At 44.7% G+C, this 20941-nt stretch overlaps 1 protein-coding gene across 1 annotated transcript in view; it reads left to right on the forward strand.

Annotated features, from left to right (window-relative positions):
* The window catches only part of LOC129699107 (contactin-associated protein-like 5), a 1038064-nt gene extending 1017592 nt beyond the window's left edge, over positions 1–20472 (forward strand). Inside the window, exons 23-24 of the mRNA XM_055638766.1 lie at positions 14713–14784; positions 19739–20472. Coding sequence (XP_055494741.1) covers positions 14713–14784; positions 19739–19935 — 269 coding nt within the window. The 3' untranslated portion in view covers positions 19936–20472. The remainder of the gene's footprint in view (positions 1–14712; positions 14785–19738) is intronic.
* The last annotated feature ends 469 nt before the right edge of the window (positions 20473–20941 follow it).

Below are 20941 nucleotides of genomic sequence, written 5' to 3' on the forward strand. Positions count from 1 at the left end.
CAATGAGAGTCTTAAACACAAAGAACATCCCCCCACAATGGCTCCCACCATGAGGGAAGGCACAAAGTCCAGTCCCCAACCCCAGTTCACCCATAGTCGGGCCTATTGAGGCCTCCACAGTTGCCTCTATGGAGGCCCGATGTTCGTGGCCGTTCTCGCCGGGTGGTGGTGCTCATGCCACATCTACACTAGTCCCATCTGCCTGCGTTTGGCCCATACCATTCCAAACCTGTCATATGGTCATAAGTTCATAAGTGATAGTAGAATTAGGTCATTCGGCCCATCAAGTCTACTCCGCCATTCAATCGTGGCTGATCTATCTCTCCCTCCTAATCCCCTTCTCCTGCCTTCTCCCCATAACCTCTGACACCTGCACTAATCATTAATCTATTTATCTCTGCCTTAAAAATATCCACTGACTTGGCCTCCACAGCCTTCTATGACAAATAATTCCACAGATTCACCACCCTCTGAGTTAATAAATTTCTCATCGTCTCCTTTCCAAAAGAACATCGTTTAATTCTGAGACTATGATCTCCAGTCCTAGACTCTGCCAGCAGTGGAAACATCCTCTCCACATCCACTCTATCCAAGCCTTTCACTATGCTGTACGTTTTACTATGCTTCGCTATGCCCCCCCTTCGATATAAACGTTTAACAAGTAGCAGAGCAGCCGCAGTGTGAGAATTCTGGGGTCATACTTACGCAGGTGACAAGTGGGATACCGCAAGGCTCGGTGCTGGGACCGCAGTTATTTACAATATATATCAATGATTTAGATGAAGATTAAAAATAACATTAGCAAATTTGCAGATGACGCAAAGCTGGGTGGCAATGAGAACTGTGAATAGGATTCTATGAGAATGCAGAGTGACTTGGACAGGTTGGGTGAGTGGGCAGATGCATGGCAGATGCAGTATAATGTGATAAATGTGAGTTTATCCACTTTGGAGGCAAGAACGGGAAGGCAGATTATTATCTGAATGGTGTCAAGTCAAGTCAAGTCAAGTCAAGTTTATTTGTCACATACACATACGAGATGTGCAGTGAAATGAAAGTGGCAATGCTCGCGGAACAACAAAACAACCAAACAAATTATAAACACAATCATAACACACATATTATTTTACATAATAAATAATAGAAGGAAAAACGTTCTGTACAGTTAGTCCCTGGTGAGAAAGGCGTTTACAGTCCGAATTGCCTCTGGGAAGAAACTCCTTCTCAACCTCTCCGTTCTCACTGCATGGCAACGGAGGCGTTTGCCTGACCGTAGCGGCTGGAACAGTCCGTTGCAGGGGTGGAAGAGGTCTCTCATGATTTTGTTTGCTCTGGAGTTGCACCTCCTGTTGTATAGTTCCTGCAGGGGATGAGTGAAGTTCCCATAGTGCGTTCGGCCGAACGCACTACTCTCTGCAGAGCCTTCTTGTCCTTGGCAGAGCAATTCCCGAACCAGATGGTAATGTTCCCGGACAAGGTGCTTTCCACCGCCGCTGCGTAAAAGCACTGGAGGATCCTCGGAGACACTCTGAATTTCCTCAATTGCCTGAGGTGGTAAAGGCGCTGCCTTGCCTTACTCACCAGTGCTGAGGCGTGTGATGACCATGTCATATCCTCAGAGATGTGGACTCCCAGATATTTAAAACAGTTCAACCTATCCACAGGATCCCCATTTATACTCAATGGAGTGTACGTCCTCGGATGATGTGCCCTCCTAAAGTCCATGATCAGCTCCTTCGTTTTTTTGATGTTCAAGAGGAGGCTGTTCTCCTGGCACCAGAGTGCTAGATCAGCCACCTCCTCCCGGTAGGCCCTCTCATCATTGTCTGAGATCAGGCCCACCACCACAGTGTCATCAGCAAACTTAATTATTGTCAGGTTAAGAACAAGACCTGGGTGTCCTAGTACATCAGTCACTGAAAGTAATGACACAGATGCAACAGGCAGTGAAGAACGCTAATGGCATGTTGGCCTTCATAAAGAGAGGAGTTGAGTATAGGAGCAAAGAGGTCCTTCTGCAGTTGTACAGGGCCCTAGTGAGAACACACCTGGAGTATTGTGTGTAGTTTTGGTCTACTAATTTGAGGAAGGACATTCTTGCTATTGAGGGAGTGCAGCGTAGGTTTACAAGGTTAATTCCCGGGATGGCGGGACTGTCATATGCTGAGAGAATGGAGCGGCTGGGCTTGTACACTCTGGAGTTTAGAAGGATGAGAGTGGTTCTCATTGAAACATATAAGATGGTTAAGGGTTTGGACACGCTAGAGGCAGGAAAGATGCTACTGAAAACAAGAGAACTCTTGCAGAAGGGTCTGAAGAAAGGTCTTGACCCGAAACGTCACTCAAGCCTTCCCTCCAGAAATATTGCCTGTCCAGCTGAGTTACTCCAGCAGTTTTGTGTCTATCATCGGTGTAAACCAGCACCTGCAGTTCCTACTTCCTACTAATTATAGTGCTTCCTAATTTGGAATATAATTTGCAGATGTACGTTAGAATAGAGCTTTACAAATGCAATCTAGGTTTGCTTCCCTGGGTGAGAAGAGAATTCACCATCCACTGCCAAATATTTGTTATGCCACAAAACGTCATATGCTGAGAGAATAGAGCGGCTGGGCTTGTATACTCTGGTATTTAGAAGGATGAGAGGATATATTTTTGGAACATATAAGATTATTAAGGGTTTGGACATGCTAGGGGCAGGAAACATGTTCCCGATGTTGGGGGAGTCCAGAACCAGGGGCCACAGTTTAAGAATAAGGGGTAAGCCATTTGGAACGGAGATGAGGAAACACTTTTTCACACAGAGAGTTGTGAGTGTGAAATTCTCTGCCTCAGAGGGCGGGGGAGGCCAGTTGTCTGGAAACTTTCAAGAGAGAGCTAGATAGGGCTCTTGAAGATAGCAGAGTCAGGGGATATGGGGAAAAGGCAGGAACGGGGTACTGATTGGGGATGATCAGCCATGATCACATTGAATGGCCTACTAGCTCGAAGGACCGAATGGCCTACTCCTGCACCTATTGTTTATTGGCTGGGACATGGGCAAGTTCAGGCAGGTGGGATTAGTGCAGATGGGACATGTTGGCCGGTGTGGGCACGTTAGGTCGAAGGACCTGTTTCCATCTGTAAGACTCTATGACCATGACATTATGTTAGCTTTCATTAAGCTTCTGTAAATTGTCCCTAGTGTGTAAAATAAAATTCGTGGACAGGTGATCGCTGGTTTGTGCTGAGCGAGGTAAAATAGAAACATAGAAACATAGAAACATAGAAAATAGGTGCAGGAGTAGGCCATTTGGCCCTTCAAGCCTGAACCACCATTCAATATGATCATGGCTGATCATCCGACTCAGTATCCTGTGCCTGCCTTCTCTCCATACCCCCTCCATGATCCCTTTAGCCACAAGGGCCACATCTAACTCCCTCTTAAATATAGCCAATGAACTGGCCTCAACTACCTTCTGAGGCAGAGAATTCCAGAGATTCACCATTCTCTGTGTGAAAAATATTTTCCTCATCTCGGTCCTAAAAGATTTTCCCCTTATCCTTAAACTGTGACCGCTTGTTCTGGACTTCCCCAACATTGGGAACAACCTTCCTGCATCTAGCCTGTCCAACCCCTTAAGAATTTTGAAAGTTTCTATAAGATCCCCCCTCAATCTCCAAAATTCTAGCGAGTACAAGCCGAGTCTATCCAGTCTTTCTTCATATGAAAGTCCTGACATCCCAGGAATCAGTCTGGTGAACCTTCTCTGTACTCCCTCTATGGCAAGAATATATTTCCTCAGATTAGGAGACCAAAACTGTACGCAATACTCTAGGTGTGGTCTCACCAAGACCCTGTACAACTGCAGTAGAACCTCCCTGCTCCTATACGCAAATTATTTTGCTATGAATGTTAACATACCATTCGCTTTCTTCACTGCCTGCAGCACCTGCATGCCTACTTTCAATGACTGGTGTACCATGACACCCAGGTCTTGTTGCATCTCCCCTTTTCCTAATCGGCCACCATTCAGATAAAAGTCTACTTTCCTGTTTTTACCACCAAAGTGGATAACCTCACATTTATCCAGCTATTTACAATATATATTAATGATCTGGATGAGGGAATTGAAGGCAATATCTCCAAGTTTGCGGATGACACTAAGCTGGGGGGCAGTGTTAGCTGTGAGGAGGATGCTAGGAGACTGCAAGGTGACTTGGATAGGCTGGGTGAGTGGGCAAATGTTTGGCAGATGCAGTATAATGTGGATAAATGCGAGGTTATCCATTTTGGTGGCAAAAACGGGAAAGCAGACTATTATCTAAATGGTGGCCGATTGGGAAAGGGGGAGATGCAGCGAGACCTGGGTGTCATGGTACACCAGTCATTGAAGGTAGGCATGCAGGTGCAGCAGGCAGTAAAGAAAGCGAATGGTATGTTAGCTTTCATAGCAAAAGGATTTGAGTATAGGAGCAAGGAGGTTCTACTGCAGTTGTACAGGGTCTTGGTGAGACCACACCTGGAGTATTGCGTACAGTTTTGGTCTCCAAATCTGAGGAAGGACATTATTGCCAGAGAAGGTTCACCAGACTGATTCCTGGGATGTCAGGACTGTCTTATGAAGAAAGACTGGATAGACATGGTTTATACTCTCTAGAATTTAGGAGATTGAGAGGGGTTCTTATAGAAACTTACAAAATTCTTAAGGGGATGGACAGGCTAGATGCAGGAAGATTGCTCCCGATGTTGGGGAAGTCCAGGACAAGGGGTCACAGCTTAAGGATAAGGGGGAAATCCTTTAAAACTGAGATGAGAAGAACTTTTTTCACACAGAGAGTGGTGAATCTCTGGAACTCTCTGCCACAGAGGGTAGTTGAGGCCAGTTCATTGGCTATATTTAAGAGGGAGTTAGATGTGGCCCTTGTGGCTAAGGGGATCAGAGGGTATGGAGAGAAGGCAGGTACGGGATACTGAGTTGGATGATCAGCCATGATCATGTTGAATGGCGGTGCAGGCTAGAAGGGCCGAATGGCCTACTCCTGCACCTATTTTCTATGTTTCTATGCACATTATACTGCATCTGCCATGCATTTGCCCACTCACCCGGCCTATCCACGTCACCTTGCAACCTCCTAGCATCCTCCTCGCAGCTAACACTGTCCCCCAACTTCGTATCCCCGGCATTCCCTCTCTCTCCATCCGTCCCCCACCCAAATCGCACTATCTTCTCGTTTTCACCCTACAAACAGCTGACAATGGCCTGTTTCCTTTATCATCGTTATCTTTTTGCATATCTTTCATTCATTGTTCTTTATCACTCCAAATGACCGTCTGCATCTCTCGTTTCCCGTATCCCTAACCAGTCTGAAGAAGGGTCTCGACCCGAATCATCACCCATTCCTGCTCTCCAGAGATGCTGCCTGTCCCGCTGAGTTACTCCAGCCTTTTGTATCTATCTTCAGTTTAAACCAGCATCTGCACTTCCTTCCTACATACAATGATGTTTAACACAGCTGGAAAGAGTTCTAACACTACAGCATCATCTTCTTTGTCTCTTTCAGGACAGCATTGGGGTCAGTTTCTTTCTAGTTTTGGAACTTACTGCACAGACATGTGCAATTTGTCCAAACTGATCTGTCACGGGAAAAATGCTCCTGATGTTGGGGGAGTCCAGTGCCAGGGGTCACAGTTTAAAAATATGGGGTAGGCCATTTAGGATTGAGATGTGGAAAAGCGTCTTTACCCAGAGAGTTGTGAATCTGTGGAGTTTTCTGCTACAGAAGGTAGTGGAGCCAATTCACTGGATGTATTCAAGAGAGATTTAGAATTAGCTCTTCGAGCTAACGGAAACAAGGGATATGGGGGAAAAGCAGGAACGGGGTACGGATTTTAGATAGCAGTGCTGCCTCGAAGGGCCGAATGGCCTACTCCTGCACCTATTTTTCTATGTTTCTATGTCCTCCCCATCACTTTACGGCATTCAGTCCGCACAGCCCTGCAGTGCCTACCTCATCTTCCTGCCCTGATCTCAAATCTCATAATTAGTGATAGGCAGCGCGCAGTTTAGTGTCTCGCTAATTGCTTTTCACAAGTGAAACTTGTCTCAAGCCCTGGGAGCAAGAAAGGAATGAAAGGATAGATAGGTTATCTGGATAAGGATGGCAGGAACAGATTTAATTATAGCTTTCACAAGGGAATATGTGTAAGAAAAGGTTGTTTGGGGCTAATGTCATCTGTGTTTTAGTGTTGCCTGAGAGACATTACACTCTTGTTACATGTCGTCGGTGAGACCACACTTGGAATATTGTGCGCAGTTCAGTTCCGTTTGGTTTATTGTCACGTGTGCCGAGGAGGAAGGGTCCCGACCCGAAACGTCGCCCATCGGGGATGCTGCCTGTTCCGCTGAGTTACTTTGGCATTTTGTGCCTATCTACAGTGAAAAGCTTTTGTTACGTGCTAACCAGCCAGCGGAAAGACAATGCATGATTCTTTTTCCCAGGTTCGGGGTGAGACTAAAACTCACCTGTGACTATGTGGGTTTCCTCCAGGAGCTCCAGTGTCTTCCCACATCCCAAAGACGTGTGGGCTTGTAGGTCATCCGGCATCCTGGAAATCCTGGAAATCCCCCCCTAGTGTGTAGGCAATGGATGAGAAAGTGGGATGGTGTAGGACTAGTGTGAATGGGTGATGAATAGTTGGCATGGACTCGGTAGACAAACTTTCGAATCTTCTTCAGTCATTTCTGCTGAACCCCCGTGATCAGAGCCCATTAGATTGCAAAATGAGTAGAGCATGATGATCATGAGATAAACATTGTCCAGCATGTTGGTGTGGGAAGAATGTGAAGCCATCCTTCACCATCTAAATGGACACCAAATAAACATTTAGGGATATTTTTAACTTTGGACAGATTGTGACCCTTTGGACAGATTGTGATCAGCGGCAAATGACTCCAAACCACTAAGACTTTTCCAGTTATTATAGGGACAAAATCACAAAAGGAATAGATCGGGTAAACGCACAGAGTCTCTTGCCAAGAGTAGTGGAATCGAGAACAAGAAGACATTGGTTTAAGGTGAGCGGGGAAAGGTATAATAGGAACCTGAGGGGCAGCATTTTTTGCACAAAGGGTGGTGGGTACATGGAACAAGCTGCAGCAGGAGGTAGTTGGGGTAGAGGCTATTGCGATGTTTAAGCAACATTTAGACAGGTACTTGGATAGGACAGGTTTAGAGGGAATACAAAATTGCTGGAGAAACTCAGCGGGTACAACAGCATCTATGGAGCGAAGGAGATCGGCAACGTTTCGGGCCGAAACCTTACTTCAGTCTGAAGAAAGGTTTCGGCCTGAAACATTGCCTATCTCCTTCGCTCCATAGATGCTGCTGCACCCGCTGAGTTTCTCCAGCATTTTTGTGTACCTTCGATTTTCCAGCATCAGCAGTTCCTTCTTAAACAGGTTTAGAGGGATATTTGTCAACAGTAGTCAATGGGACTTGAGTAGATGGGACATGTTGGTTGGCGTGGGCAAGTTGGGCCGAAGGGCCTGTTTCCTCACTGTATGACTCATTGATTCTATGACAAGTTATGGAAACAATATTTCTTAAAGTCTTCAAAATCATGAGAGGAATAGATCGGGTTGACACAGAGTCCCGTGCCCAGTGGGGGAATCGAGAACCAGAGGACACAAGTGTAAGGTCGTAAGGTCATAAGGGATAGGAGTAGAATTAGGCCATTCAGCCCATCAAGTCCACTCCACCATTCAATCATGGCTGATCTATCTCTCCCTCATAACCCCATTCTCCTGCCTTCTCCCCATAACCTCTGACACCCGTATTAATCAAGAATCTATCTATCTCTGCCTAAAAAATATCCACTGACTTGGCCTCCGCAGGCTTCTGTGGCAAAGAGTTTAAGGCGAAGGGGGAAAGATTTAATAGGAATCTGAGGGGAAACCTTCTAACTCAAAGGGTACTGGGGTGTATGGAACAAGCTGCCAGAGGAGGTAGTTGAAGCAGGGGCTATTGCAACCTTTAAGAAGTAATTAGAAAGGTAGATGGATAGGACAGGTTTGGAGGGATATGGGCCTAACGCGGGCAGGTGGTTCTAGTATTGATGGGACATGTTGGCAAGTTTTCAACTCAGAATAGTTTCAGAAAGAAAATATTCTAAAATATAGATATATTTTCTTTTTGTTATTTCTGAAAATATACACCAAGAGTTAATTAATATTTACTCTAATTCCAAATCAAACTTGCTCCAATTTTCTTTGAGTGTGAAACGAGCTTACAAGCTTTAGTTTTGCATTTTAGTAAAAAGCGTTTAGAAAAATAAATATGCGGATCATTATTGAACCAGTGTCTTGTGTGTGTTTGCTTATTGCTTGGCATTATGACCAGCCACGAGCTGATTTGTGGTGTCCCGCTGATATTTAAACAAGTTTCAATTATCTAGATACATAGACACGCACACATATACACACACATACACGCGGAGTAATATGTATCATTAAGAATAAAATCCAGTGAATATTGAACCTAGGGTCAACTTACAATGAAATCCAGAACATAATTGGGCATCGCTGAAAATCCCCTGATATTGTTAGCTTTTATTATAACAATTACTTTATGATTACTGGCATTTTTCCCCACTAATGTATTCAAAATAAAAACGATTTTGCCTTGGCAATTGTGAATCAAAGATTTATTGTACCGTGTGTTATTTTTACAGAGGGCATAGAAAAACTATTCATGCATAAAACCGCAAATTAGTAATTTCCTGTTGTGTGTGTTTTTTTCAGCCAGAGAGCTTATTATTTGTGAGGCAGGTTTTAAATGAGCCAGGGGAAGTGTTGTTAAAGTAGTCCAGGTTAAGACCAGTGTTAAAATGGAGGGCAGATGAGCCGTCTTGGACATGTATTATCTATTGGGCATTGGATATCTAAATGGTGGGCCGATGTTTCCACTAGGGGGAGACGTCAGCAGGACCTGGGTGTCATGGTCACCAGTCATCAGAATCAAAGGACGTGCTTTAGTAATCAGGGACGTTCCTTGAGAATGGGAGGTTAGCTTTCAGTGCAAAAGGTGGTGAGTTTGTGGAAGCAGGCCAGGTTCTACTGTGTAGGCCAAGCAATAGGTTTGACCACACACCTGGGGTATTGCGTACATTTTTGATTCCACGGATCTGAGGAAGGACATTGCCATAAGGCAGGTGCATGACGGTTAGGATCGAGAGATGATCCTAGCCATGATTGCATGGTCAGAGAAAGAATTGATGGGCCGAGTGGCCTGACTCTGCTCCTATTGCTTAGGAGATGAGATATAATCATAGAGAAACTAACAAATTCTTACAGCACGGAAACAGGCTAGATCAGGAAGATTGTCCCCGATGCCGAGGGAAGTCCAGGACAAGGGGTCATAGCTTAAGGACAAGGGGGAAATCCTTTAAAACCGAGATGAGAATAACTTTTTCCACACAGATTTGGTGAATCTCTAAAAACGAACCTGCCTCCACAGAGGGTAGTTGAGGCCATTCATTGGCTATACTCTAAGAGGTAAAGAAGATGTCCCCCTCATGTTACCCCTAAACAGGGGGTAGTCCCTTAATTCTCAGGTACGGGTCCCTGAGTTGTTTGAATCTTCCTGACTCTCAGTGAATGGGAAAAGCTTTTCGAAGTCAACTCTGTCTATCCCTCTCATCATTTTAAAAACCTGTTTCAAGTCCCTATGTAATATGCGCTCCAAAGGATAGAGCCCTATGTTTGTTCAATGTTTCCTCTAGAAGGGAGTTGCAGAAACCAAAGGTCAAACATTCAGTAAATCTCAAAGGACTCTCCTATTAGTAATCAGAGGACTTCCTATAGTTAGGCGACCAAAATTGTACACAGATACTGGTGAGAATTGTGGAATTCATTGCCACAGAAGGCTGTGTACATTACAGCAATAGATTCTATTTCAATGGGTATAGATAGATAATTGATTAGTACGGATCTCAAAGCTTTGGGGACCAGGCAGGAGAATGAGGTTACTTTCGAGAGAACTTAGCACAGTTGCATCCCAGATGAAATGATCTGAATGGCCTCACTCTGCTTCTATTGCTACCATTTACCATGTAATATGGTGGAGAGGAATGTGATGCCTGATGATATAATTACAGTTCGAACGTGAAGGGCTTTGCAGTGAGATTCAATTTAGTGGGTTATGGAACGTGATAGGAATAGATTGTATTTGGAAGACTTTGAAATGGATAAAACCATTGTGGAGCGCGATGGTGAGATTAAATATGTAGAACTTGGAGAAGATAGATACAAATTGCTGGAGTAACTCAGTTGGACTGGCAGCATTTCTGGAAAGAAGGAATTTGGCGACGTTTCGGATCGAGACCGTTCTTCAGGCTTGGATAAGCCTTTGCCAGGATGTTGCCAGGACTTGAGGGTCTGAGCTATAGGGAAAGTATGAGCAGGCTGGGATTCCAATTCCTTGGACTGCAGATGAATGAGGATTGATCTTATAGAGGTGTAAACAAATCATGAGAGGAATAGATCAGGTAGAGTCTCTTGCCCAGAGTAGGGGGGAATCGAGAACCTGAGGACATAGATTTAAGGCGAAAGGGGGAAAGCTTTAATAGGAATATGAGGGCTAACCTTTTCACACAAAGTGTAGTGGATGTATGGAATGAGCTGCCAGAGGAGGTAGTTGAGGCAGGGACTTTTGCAACATTTAAGAAACAACTAGACAAGTACATGGATAGGACATGTTTAGGGGACTATGGGCCAAGTTAGGACATGTTGATTGGTGAGGGCAAGTTGGGCCAAAGGGCCTGTTTCCATGCTGTGTGACTCTATACTGTGAAACTGGAAATGGGGGGGGGGGGGGGGGGGGGGGGGGGCAGATAAGTGGACAAAGGCTAGAGGTAAAAAGGAGAGAGAAAGTTAAGATAAGAAGAGGGGCTCCATGGCACCTCTGTGCTGGGATTGTACAGGACATGTGATGGAATCATTTGAACAAGGAATCTTGTAGAGTTGGGGTACTATAGCTTCGAGCGAGGAGCTGTACAAGGCGCAGATGAGGCCACATTTGGTTTAAGGTGAAGGGGAAAGGATTTAATAGGGGAATCTGAGGGGTACCTTTTTCAGACAAAGAGTGGTGGGTGTATGGAACAAGCTACCAGAGGAGGTGGTTGAGGCTGGGACTAACCCAACGTTTAAAAGACAGTTAGACAGGTACATGGATAGCACCGGTTTGGAGGGATATAAGCCAAATGTGAGCATGTGGGACTCGTGTAGCTGGGAGCTATTGGCCAGTAAGGGCAAGTTGGACAATGGGCTTGTGTCCGTGCTGTATGACTCTATGACAGACTACACAACACTGTCTCAACTATGATGTGTCTTTGGTTGGACTCTTTTACACCAGTATTGGGCTATTAATTTATTGATTTTTTTAAACATTATTTAAATATTAATATTTTATCGTATATTATCTATGCGTATTCAGTTTACAGGCCTTTAATGTAGCTGCAAGTAAGACATTTATTGGTCCATAGTCATTATATATATATGACAATTAAACACTCTTGTCTCTTGACACTGGACTCACCAGCAGTTTGATTCCAGTCAGAATAATAGCTTTACTTGTGCAGGAAGGAACTGCATACGCTGGTTTAAACCAAAGATAGACAGAAAGAGCTGGAATAGCTCAGCGGGACAGGCAGCATCTCTGGAGAGAAGGAATGGGTGACGTTTTGGGTCGAGACCCTTCTTCTCACTGGAGACATGGATGGCAGTCTGAAGAAGGGTCTCGACCCGAAACGTCACCCATTCCTTCCCTCAAGGAACTGGAGATGCTGGTTTGCACCGAAGATAGACACGAAATGCTGGAGTGCCCAGAGGTGAACTGAGCGGAGGTGTTCAGCGAGACGATGACCGAGCCTGCGCTTGGGCAAGCTTTTCTTGGTTCTATCATCGTGCTGCACTACTTGTTATGAGCAGGGAAGCACACCTTCATATTGGCATGGTTGCCAACATCATCTTCATCCATGGGCTTCCTGTTCGACTGACTGTCAGGACGGAGCTAGCTTTCCGGAGACAACAAAAACTTTTCACTGTACCTCGGCACATGTAACGATAAACTAAACTAAACAAAACTGAAATGTCGATGGCGTCAATGGAGGGGAGGTCGGTTTGCGTGATAGTCTGGGCTGCGTCTATCATTCCCCACAGTTTCTTGCGATTGTGGGTGGAGCTGTTCCCAAACCATGCTATTAAGCACCCCGGTAAAATGCTTATAGCTGAAACGGAGGCACTGTTTGCAACTGTGCGAAAAGAAGATGAATCTGCATCATTGGGATTGCTCCTGGGGTTGGAGTTAGCCCAGCAGTGATGGGCTGAATGGCCTGATACCACCCTTCCCTTGATTTACCTGAAAGCCGGCATTGTTCTGAGCATTTCAGCTTAGAAACAGCCCCACTCAAAATCAGCTGTGCCAGCGTTCCAATTGATATTAATGGATCTAAATTTCACTTCTGCCACCATTGATATATAATTTCAACAAATGAAGAATCATCTGCACTCATTTCCAATTTAATAATCTATCCGCCACCCACCCCTCCCATGTGTATCAGCGCATTAATTTTTGATTATAGAAATCAAACCATGCCATTAAGCACTGATTTGTTTTCATCTTGAGCTGACAGCATATAAGTATTATCTATGAGACTGTGTGTGTGTGTGTGTGTGTGTGCGTGTGCGTGTATGAATTCTAAGTCATCTCCTTATTGATTCAGACAGGAGCCAATTCGGCTGAATACTGTTTTGCTGTCCGCAGTTTTCTATTACGCTCATAGTGAATCATTATTGAAATAGCTCTGAGCTCTGTTCTGCTATGGCGTGCTGAAAATGGTGTTTCTTTTTCAACCGCGTGTCAAAGTGCGAAGGATTTTTAGATCAAGCCCTCTTCTGATAAAACCCAATCCCATTTTTTGGTTAGTCAGTTCAGTTTAGTGTATTGTCGCGTACCCCGAGATACGGTGACAAGCTTTTGTTGCGCGCTAACCAGTCAGCGGAAAGACAAAAACATGGTTACAATCGAGCCATTCATACTCCACTTCAGTTCAGTTACGTTTATTGTCACGTGCACTGAGGTAGAGTGAAAATCCTTACTTGTGTGCTAACTAGTCAGCGGAAAGGCAAAAACATAATTCACGAGATTGATCCCTGAGATGGCGGGACTGTCATATGACGAAGCATTGAAAAGACTAGGCTTGTATTCACTGGAGTTTAGAAGGACGAGGGGGAATCTTATAGAAACATATAAAATTATAAATGACTGGACAAGCTAGATGCAGGAAAAATGTTCCCTATGTTGGGCGAGTCCAGACCCAGGGGCCACAGTCTTAGAAAAAAGGGGAAGTCATTTAAGACTGAGGTGAGAAAAAACTTTTTCACCCAGAGAGTTGTGAATTTATGGAATTCCCTGCCACAGAGGGCAGTGGAGGCCAAATCACTTGATGGATTTAAGAGAGTTAGATAGAGCTCTAGGGGCTAGTGGAGTCAAGGGATATGCTGCTGGCCTTGCTGAGGCAGCGTGAAGTATAAATGGAGTAAATGGAAGGGACTTGGTTTGTCTGATGGTCTGGGCTGCGAACACCATTCTCTGCAATGTTGGAGAATTTTACATTTTGCATTTATAGCAAGAGTTTAAAAAATATATATATATAGTCTTTAAATTTGGATAACTGTCTGCAGACTAGACACACAACACCTGATAATGTCTCACTAACAGAATCATATTTCACACTTCAGACCCCTTCATTGAGTGTGCTTACTTTCAGCACTAGGACTGAGTGAGTAGACATGGTGGGCAGGTGATGCAGTCTGGAATGAGTCGGATTGCCTATGTGAGCGTTTGTCGGCACTGGGCCTGTACTCGCTGGACTTTAGAAGAATGACGGGGGAACTCATTTAAATATACAGTATTGTGAAAGGCTTGGATAGAGTGGATGTGGAGAGGATGTTTCCACTGGTGGGAGAGTCTAGGACTAGAGGTCATAGCCTCAGAATTAAAGGAAGGAGTGGCCTTGATACCACGAGTACTTACGACTAGCAACACAACCTACCCACGACCTACCTACGACCTCCTACGACCTCATGAAAAATGTCCACGAGTAAAAAAAGTTGTGGATTAGGTCTTGAAACTGGGGCAGGCCCTTTACTGTAGACATAGCTCTTCGGGCTAACAAAATCAAGGGATTATGGGGAGAAAGCAGGAACCGGGTACCGATTTTGTATGATCAGCCATGATCACATTGAATGGCAGTGCTGGCTCAAAGGGCCAAATGGCCTACTCCTGCACCTATTTTCTATGTGTCTATGTTTCTATGGCCCTCTCCGATGCCAGTGCATCCTTCCTTGGATACGGGGCTACAAACAGCTCACAATTCTCCAAATGCGGTCTGACCAGTGCCTTATAAAGCCTCAGCATTACCTTGTTTCTGCAGAAAATTATGTTCATATTTCCCTGCAACAATGAGTGGTCTGCAAAATAATTGGTTTTAAATGTCTTTGAGAAGAGCTGAGCCTACAAAAGACATTATTTTTATGCCTGTGGAGTCTCGAACCACTGCAGTGTGACCAGAATGGACTAAATTCCTTTGTCAATTATTCATAACTATATTGTATCTTATTCCCATCCCATTTTCTGTTCATATTGTGAGTTCCCTTTTTTCTATTATAGATAACTCCAAGCCCACTGAGGAGGAAGCACCATTGCAAAAGGCAGTCAGAAGTGATTCCGCAGTTATTGGAGGTAAGGAGCAGAGATATAAAAAAAATAAATCCCTTTTTAATGCAGTTGTGAAAGAGATGATTTGATCCACACCAGGGAAGTGAATGGTCATGCGCTGTAATGTGCGGATGGTCGGGAGGTGGATCAGTCGATTTTTGGGGGTATAAAAGAATCGCGGAAAGCTTAACAGGTAGTCAATAGGTGCAGGAGTAGGCCATTCAGCCCTTTGAATCAGCACCGCCATTCAATATGATCATGGCTGATTATCCACAATCAGTACCCCGTTCCTGCTTTCTCACCATATCTCCTGACTTCGCTACCTTCAAGAGCTCTATCTAAAGGGCCTGTCCCACTTGCCGAATTTTGGTCGGCATCTGCCAGCGTCATATCAGTGTCGCCAAAAGATCTTGAACATTTCAAAATCCAGTGGCGACAAAATAAAAGTTGCGACACTTGGAAAAACACCGTGCGTCATACGTCATCCCGCTGCGCCGCGCCACATCACCGCGTCAGTCAATGATGCCGGCAGTCGCCGAAAAAATCCACAGGTGGGACTGGCCCCTTACTCTCTCTTGAAAGTATCCAGAGAATTGGACTCCACTGCCTTCGGAGGCAGAGAATTCAACAGATTCACAACTCTCTGGGTGAAAAAGTTTTTCCTCGTCTCCGTTCTAAATGACCTACCCCTTATTCTTAAACTGTGGCCCCTGGTTCAGGACTCCCCCAACATCGGGAACATCAGTGGAAGGAGTTCATTTAGCTTATTGTGTTTGCAATACCCAAGCACTGAGCTGCAAAGTTGCAGTGGATACAATTAAATAAGGGAGAGGAGGAATGTGTTGGAAGGAGCTGCAGATGGTGGCTTACACCGAAGCTATACATGCTGGAATAACTCAGTGGGACAGGTAGCATCTCTGGAGAGAAGCAATGGGTGACGTTTCTGGGCGAGACCCTTCTTCAGAATGAGGTAAGCTGAAACTGAGGTAGCATCAATTCGTAAGAGGGGATCAAACCAATAACTAACAAATACACTGTAGATAAAAGGCTAACACAGCCTATAATAAAATTGTGCAGAGAAGATTTTCGAGGATGTTGCCAGGCTGCGTGGGTCTGAGCAACAGCGAGAGGTTGAGTAGGCTGGGACTCTATTCCTTGGAGTGCAGGAGGGTGAGGGGTGATCTTATAGAGGTGTATTAAATCATGAGAGGAATAGATCGGGTAGATGCACAGAGTCTTTTACCCAGAGTAGGGGAATCGAGGACTAGAGGACTAGAGGACATAAGTTTTAGGTGAGGGAGAAAACATGTAATAAGAATCTGTTTTTCCACACAAAGGGTGGTGGGTGTATGGAAGGGACTGCCAGAGGAGGTAGTTGAGCTGGGACTATCGTAAAGGGTGCTGTCCCACTTGGGCGACCTAATTGGCGAGTTTAGCAGAGTTTTAAAAAATGACATGTTGAAGACCTTCTTCGACTATGTTGAAGATCAGCTACGACTAGCTACGACTAACTTTGGCAAAATTGGACACCGAATAGTGGAGTCTGAAGACGACCTCCTTCGATTTCCTTCGACCTCCCTTCGACTATGATGAAGACTATCTACGACTACCTTTGACTACCATCGACTACCCTCGATTACCTACGACTAACATGCCGACCTACTACGACCTAGTACGACTAAACCTACGTGTAAAAAAAGTATCAATTTTTTCCATGGTGACCTTTTTTTACTCGCAGGCATTTTTTAACATGTTGAAAAAAACGCCGCGACCTAGCTGAGGCTTCGAGTACGCGGAGACCACTCTCGAGCATGAAGGAGAGTTACGAGGATCTCCTATGACCTTGTGTCGACCATGCTGCGTGTATGAGTCATAGAAACATAGAAACATAGAAAATAGGTGCAGGAGTAGGCCATTCGGCCCTTCGAGTCGAGGGGAAACTCACCGGACGGATTAGGTCGCCCAAGTGAGACTGGTCCTTAACGTTTAAGAAATACTTAGACAGGTACATGGTTAGTACAGATTTGGAGGGATATGGGCTAAACATAGGCAGGTGGGACCAATGTCCCAGCTACACTAGTCCCATCTACCTGCCCTTGGTTCATAACCCTCCAAACCTGTCCTATCCATGTACCTGTCTAACTGTTTCTTAAACGTTGGGATATTCCCAGCCTCAATTATTTGTTCCATACACCCACCACCCTTTGTGTGAAAAAGTTACCCCTCGGATTCCTATTAAATCTTTTCCCCTTCACCTTGAACCTATGTCCTCTGCTCCTCGATTCCCCTTACTCTGGCCAAGAGGTTCTGTGCATCTACCCGATCTATTCCTCTCTTGATTTTATACACCTCTATAAGATCACTTTGTGCTGATGTTTTGTATAAACCAGCATCTGCAGTTCCTTTCTGCACATAGAAAGGAAATTGTTGCTTTCAGGGCCTGTCCAACTTAGGCGATTTTTTTCGGCGACCGTCACAGTCGTAGCAGGTCACCGAAAAAACGGCGAATGGACCCCCCCCCCCCCCCCCACGACAATGTCTACGACAAGCTACAACAACCGGTGTCCCATTAGGACTTCCACCTATGGCCACACCTACAATAACCTACGACCACACAGGCGACAACCGAAGTCATCCTACGTCCACCCGTGACAAGCTACGAACCCTGTCGGGCGACAACTGGAGGCAACTGAAGACAATTCAGTTGCCGGTACCTGTCGCCGGTTGACGTAGGTAGTCGCCAATGGAATTCACCGAAGGCAGCACTGCCGACAACCAACGTCACCTGGTGACAACCTACGACAGCACCTACGACACGTTACGTCAAGCCCACCGTTGCCGAAAGGTTTTGAACATTTCAAAATCCAGCGGTGATCAGAAAAAATCTTACGCACTCTGTCCAAGCGATTTTGTAAGGAGACAACTCACGACCAATATCCAGTCTTTCTTCATAAGACAGTCCTGACATCCCAGGGAATCAGTCTGGTGACCCTTCTCTGCACTCCTGGCGATAATGTCCTTCCTCAGATTTGGGGACCAAAACTGTACGCAATACTCCAGGTGTGGTCTCACCAAGACCCTGTACAACTGTGTCAACCTACGACAGCACCTACGACACGTTACGTCAAGCCCACCATCGCCGAAAGGTTTTGAACATTTCAAAATCCAGTGGTGATCAGAAAAAATGTTACGACTCTTGACTTGAGGAGTTTTCTGTAGGCGCTGAAAAATTTGCCTAAGTGGGACAGGGGATTTGGCTGCACTTTGTCTGTGGTTTTCATTATTTTATGAACTAAATTTCCTCCCAGTTTCCTTTCTCCTGAAGAAAATAACTCCAGCCTAAATAGTTTCATCATGAATGCAATTCCGTCAGCTTGGTGACTAAGTGGCTAGTGGTGACATTTTAAGGGTCAACATATAATTGGCGCATGCAGATTAAACCTGAGAAAGATTGTTGATGCCCTAAAAAAAAAGGCATCTGTTTTTACGATCTTATGCAGCGGTGAAATACTGGATTCTATAATGGAAAGAAGTATTTGAGTATTTCAAACAATAAATTCATGAATGCAAGCTTTTAAATGGTAGTTTTGACTTACAAATGCATTGGAATCATCGAGCAAATAATTGAATTGAAAGTCGTAGATCTTAGTCTTTGGAAAGTAATGTCAGGCAAGATAAATTCACGGCGAGCATGTGTGCTCCTGAGAAGTGAAATAGCACAAGGAACTGGGTTATTAATTGGTCAAATGAGAGGCAGAAGACAGATATCAATAGTTTTACTAATTGGATGGGGGAGTTTAGCTGTGGATTGTATCTGTGGCTCTTAACTACACTATCATATTTCACCGTGACTTCAGCAAAAGTGGAGACATTTAGAATGCCTGAGTTTTCCAATTAAGTCGGAATTGTCAAGAAGCCCATATATTTTCTGCATATTTTGCGCCGAGTTCACTGTTTGCAAAGAGAGAGCTAGACACACAAAAAAAAACAATACAATCACACTGATGTTGTGAAAGTGGCCCACTGCTATTTTTGGTGATGTTTCCAAAGCCGTTTTTACCATGAATGTCAATTTGTGCATTTTGCAGAATTACAATTTTGAGAAAAGCATTTTTTTTCGGGGGGGATACTGAATGATCAGAACACAAAGCTGTGCTTTGAAATATCTTCTATCGTTTAGTTTTGTGGCTTCTGTATAAATACATTCTTAAACCGTTTCCCCGAAAGAATCTTATTTACTGATAATTTTTACGAGCAAGAAATCTGCTGCAAACCCTCACCCACTAAGACCATTGGGTGGAAGGGCAGGTCATGAGGTCATAAGCGATAGGAGTAGAATTAGGCCATTCGGCCCATCATGTCTACTACACCATTCAATCATGGCTGATCTATCTCTCCCTCCTAACCCCATTCTCCTGCCTGCTCCCCATAACCTCTGACACCCGTACTAATCAAGAATCTATCTATCTCTGCCTTAAATATATCCACTGACCCGGCCTCCACAGCCTTCTGTGGCAAAGAATTCCACAGATTCACCACCCTCTGACAAGCACTTTCTCCTCATCTCCTTCCTAAAGAGGTCCTTCTGCAGTTGTACAGGGCCCTGGTGAGACCACACCTGGAGTTTTGTATGCAGTTTTGGTCCCCTAATTTGAAGAAGGACATTTGTGCTATTGAGGGAGTGCAGCGTAGGTTCACAAAGTTAATTCCCGGATGGTGGGACTGTCATATGTTGATAGAATGGAGTGGCTGGGCTTTTATACACTGGAATTTAGAAGATGAGAGGGGATCTTATTGAAACATATACAATTATTAAGGGTTTGGACACAGGTCTGGAGGGATGTGCCAGTGCAGCTGGGACATGTTGGCCATTGTGGCCAAGTTGGGACGAAGGGCCTGTTTCCCCACCACTGTATCACACTGTATGACTTTAACGGAAAAAAAACAAACTAAAAGGAGATTTCTCTTCCATCAACAGGTGTGATAGCCATCGTGATTTTCGTCATCCTCTGCATCATTGCCATCACGGGCCGCCTGCTGTATCAGAACAAAGGCACCTATCGAAATAACGAAGCCAAACGGACGGAGTACGCTGAGGCTCCAGACGTGGCGATGAGGAGCAAGGCCAATTACCAGGACGCCGTTAGCGATGGCAAGAAGGAGTATTTCATCTGACAGCGACACAGGCCCTCCTTGTCCACGACGACAGATTATTTATACCAACAGCTTGGGATTGCTTCCGTGCTCTCTACGAGTTAAGCTCCAAGACACTGCAGACTAAACAGCCAAAACGTTAGCTCAAAGCACACAGACAGCCTCGGTCTGTCTCCCTGACAGTGCTGGATATAACCCTATTGTTTCCTGCTTAACTAATTGCCAGCTGACAAGGAGTAGAACGAAGTGTCTACGAGTCTAAGGTTTTCGAGTAACAGTGGCTATTGTTAAGTGTAGCTACACTCCTTCTCAGAGCGATGTAAAACATTCATATAAACTTTTAAATGTAACCTGATACTCGGTTGATCCTTACCACATTCATTCCCTTATATTTTTAATTGACAGGGTACTACCATGTTAACTCTGAGGAAGGTGAACTAGTTAAGTGCTGATTTAAGGTGCAGCCTTCATTTTTTTGCCGAACGACTAACTTATTATTGATCTGATGATCTATTTTAGAAGAAACCCAATTAGATGAAGTAAAAATGGTTCATGTTATGATATTAGTTTGTAAGAGTTCCTGGCACGTCTCCTGCTAAACCAAAGCTTTATGTTAAGTAGACCAAGTCAATCATCAGAGCATGTTCCAATGTGTTAAGGTCAGAAGTCAAAGACTGATAGTCAAACTAAATACTTTAGTTCATTACAATTCTGATAGAGCCACAACACATTTGCAACACCATTTCTCTTCACAGACACCATTAGTCAGTCACCATTTGGTACAGAGTTGATCTCACGACAAACAGTGTATTTAATAGAAAATGATCCACGTATTGAGCAAATAGCAAGCAAAGTAGGGTGGCACGGTGGCGCAGCGGTAGAGTTGCGGCCTTACAGGGACAGAGTCCCCGGTTCGATCGGGTGCTGTCTGTACGGGGTTTATACGTTCCTCCTGTGACATTTGTGGGTTTTGTCTGGGTTCTCTGGTTTACTACCTCGTTCCAAAGGCGTACAGGTTTGTGGGCTA

The sequence above is a fragment of the Leucoraja erinacea genome, chromosome 7 (assembly GCF_028641065.1).
Source record: "Leucoraja erinacea ecotype New England chromosome 7, Leri_hhj_1, whole genome shotgun sequence".
In the NCBI taxonomy this organism is placed as follows: Eukaryota; Metazoa; Chordata; class Chondrichthyes; order Rajiformes; family Rajidae; genus Leucoraja; species Leucoraja erinaceus.